At 50.8% G+C, this 1,800-nt stretch overlaps 1 protein-coding gene across 1 annotated transcript in view; it reads left to right on the top strand.

Annotated features, from left to right (window-relative positions):
• Positions 1-717, top strand: part of LOC113203639 (threonine-rich protein-like) — a 1,581-nt gene extending 864 nt beyond the window's left edge. Inside the window, exon 3 of the mRNA XM_052269084.1 lies at positions 12-717. Coding sequence (XP_052125044.1) covers positions 12-270 — 259 coding nt within the window. The 3' untranslated portion in view covers positions 271-717. The remainder of the gene's footprint in view (positions 1-11) is intronic.
• The last annotated feature ends 1,083 nt before the right edge of the window (positions 718-1,800 follow it).

Here is a 1,800-nt window from a genome sequence, read left to right as displayed (position 1 = left end):
GGCACTCCTGCGACCGGCTCGACTGGCACTCCTGCGACCGGCTCGACTGGCACTCCTGCGACCGGCTCGACTGGCACTCCTGCGACCGGCTCGACTGGCACTCCTACGACCGACTCGACTGGCACTCCTACGACCGCCTCGACCGAGGCCCCTACGACCAAGAGCCCTCCGCGTCCGGCGCCCGGGACTACGGCGAAACCGAACAGCGCGTGGACCAACAGGGCGACTGCCCTTACCGTGGTGTGCCTCGCGGCACTGGCAGCGCTCTGAGAGAGACAGGCGTGAGGTCGCTGTGATATAGGCTGTGCGATGGAGTTCTGAGGTCACTACGTACGTAACGTAGATTTAAGTCAAAACGCAGAGGTGTAGTGTAGAAGGAGGGAAGTGTGGGGGGGGGGGATGATTGACGAAGAGAGAGTCGGAAAGGGGGAGTGATATCTAGTATTCTCTACAATTTAAAGTGTATGTTGCGCGAACTGCTATTATTTAAGTGTCAAAACGACAGTTTACTCAAAAAGACACGCGATCATTTATAGTTTTGTTGGGCAGCGTGTGTAGAATTTATTTCACCAATTCATATTTAGTATATATTAAGTATTATAGGCTATTAGACTTGTTGTAAAGTTATACGGCGACGGCGAACTGATTAATAATTGTTTCCATAACATCTTCTCTTGTAATAATGAATAGAATAAAAGAGCTCTCAGTAAACTGTAATGATAAGGTCAACCCTAATGTCAAACCTAAACAAACGAGTAGGCAGCCCCAAAGCAACCCCTCCCCCCCACACACACACATCTGTAGGCCAGGATCTCGCGCTCACAACGCATCGCACCTCGGAAATCAGAGACGTTAGACGGTAATAGCGAACGATTTCCTTTTTAATGCGAAGAAAATCCGTTGAATTAGTGAAGATATTCCTTTAATCCTTTGAAGGTTTACAGAGCCAGCCAAATCCTTCACAAGGTATTATCGGTACGCCCAGACAGCTGCACGCGGCAAAGTATGCCAAAATATTCGATTAAATATTTCGTGGTCTGTTCACGGGCCACCATACACACACTCAACTATTGATGCACAATTAATTACTATGTACAGTTTTGTGCATAGTTATGAACAATTCGCACACAATGATGCATAAAATTTGTGCATACTCTTACGGCTGATTATAATTCTGCACGTTTACGCACTACAAATTGCATAATGTATTGTGTGTGTATTGCATGTGCGCCCGGTCGGCACCCGCTCACACTGTAGCGGGAAGCTCGAGTCGGGGCCCGGTCCTATAGGCCTAAGCCCGCCCGCGGCGTGGGAGCCGTTATCAGGCCCTCACGTCGGGGACTGCCCACGGCTGGGGTGGGTGGGTGCGTGAGCTTTGGGTTGGGTGCCCGGTGCCCCCGACCGGCCTGGACAGGCCAGCCTGCAAGGACAGATGGCACTGTGCATCAGGACAACACTTGCCACCGCAGGACAGACAAGGGCCGTTCAGCCAGGCGGTGAGAGCCAATAATTGTTACCACCTCCACTCGTCTGCTCCTCGCCCCAGCGGGTGGCAGTGTTGCGCTACCCCCTGCGTGCCGACACTAACAAGGAGACTTAGGTAGGTGTAAATTCCCGATTAGGTTCAAACTCGGGATATTTGCTTCTTAGCTATGCAGATGACGAACGCCGGTCGAATTATGTGCTGAAGTCCACATCCCAGGGTACTTTATGGGAGCGTTTTATGGAAAAAGTTTCGAAATTCGACACGAACTAATGGAAGGCGTTCTCAAATCGAAAAATGGAAGAGGAACTACCCCC

The sequence above is a fragment of the Frankliniella occidentalis genome, unplaced genomic scaffold (assembly GCF_000697945.3).
Source record: "Frankliniella occidentalis isolate FOCC.00 unplaced genomic scaffold, Focc_3.1 Scaffold4, whole genome shotgun sequence".
Classification (NCBI taxonomy): Eukaryota; Metazoa; Arthropoda; class Insecta; order Thysanoptera; family Thripidae; genus Frankliniella; species Frankliniella occidentalis.
This window is presented reverse-complemented; position numbering and strand designations above follow the sequence as displayed.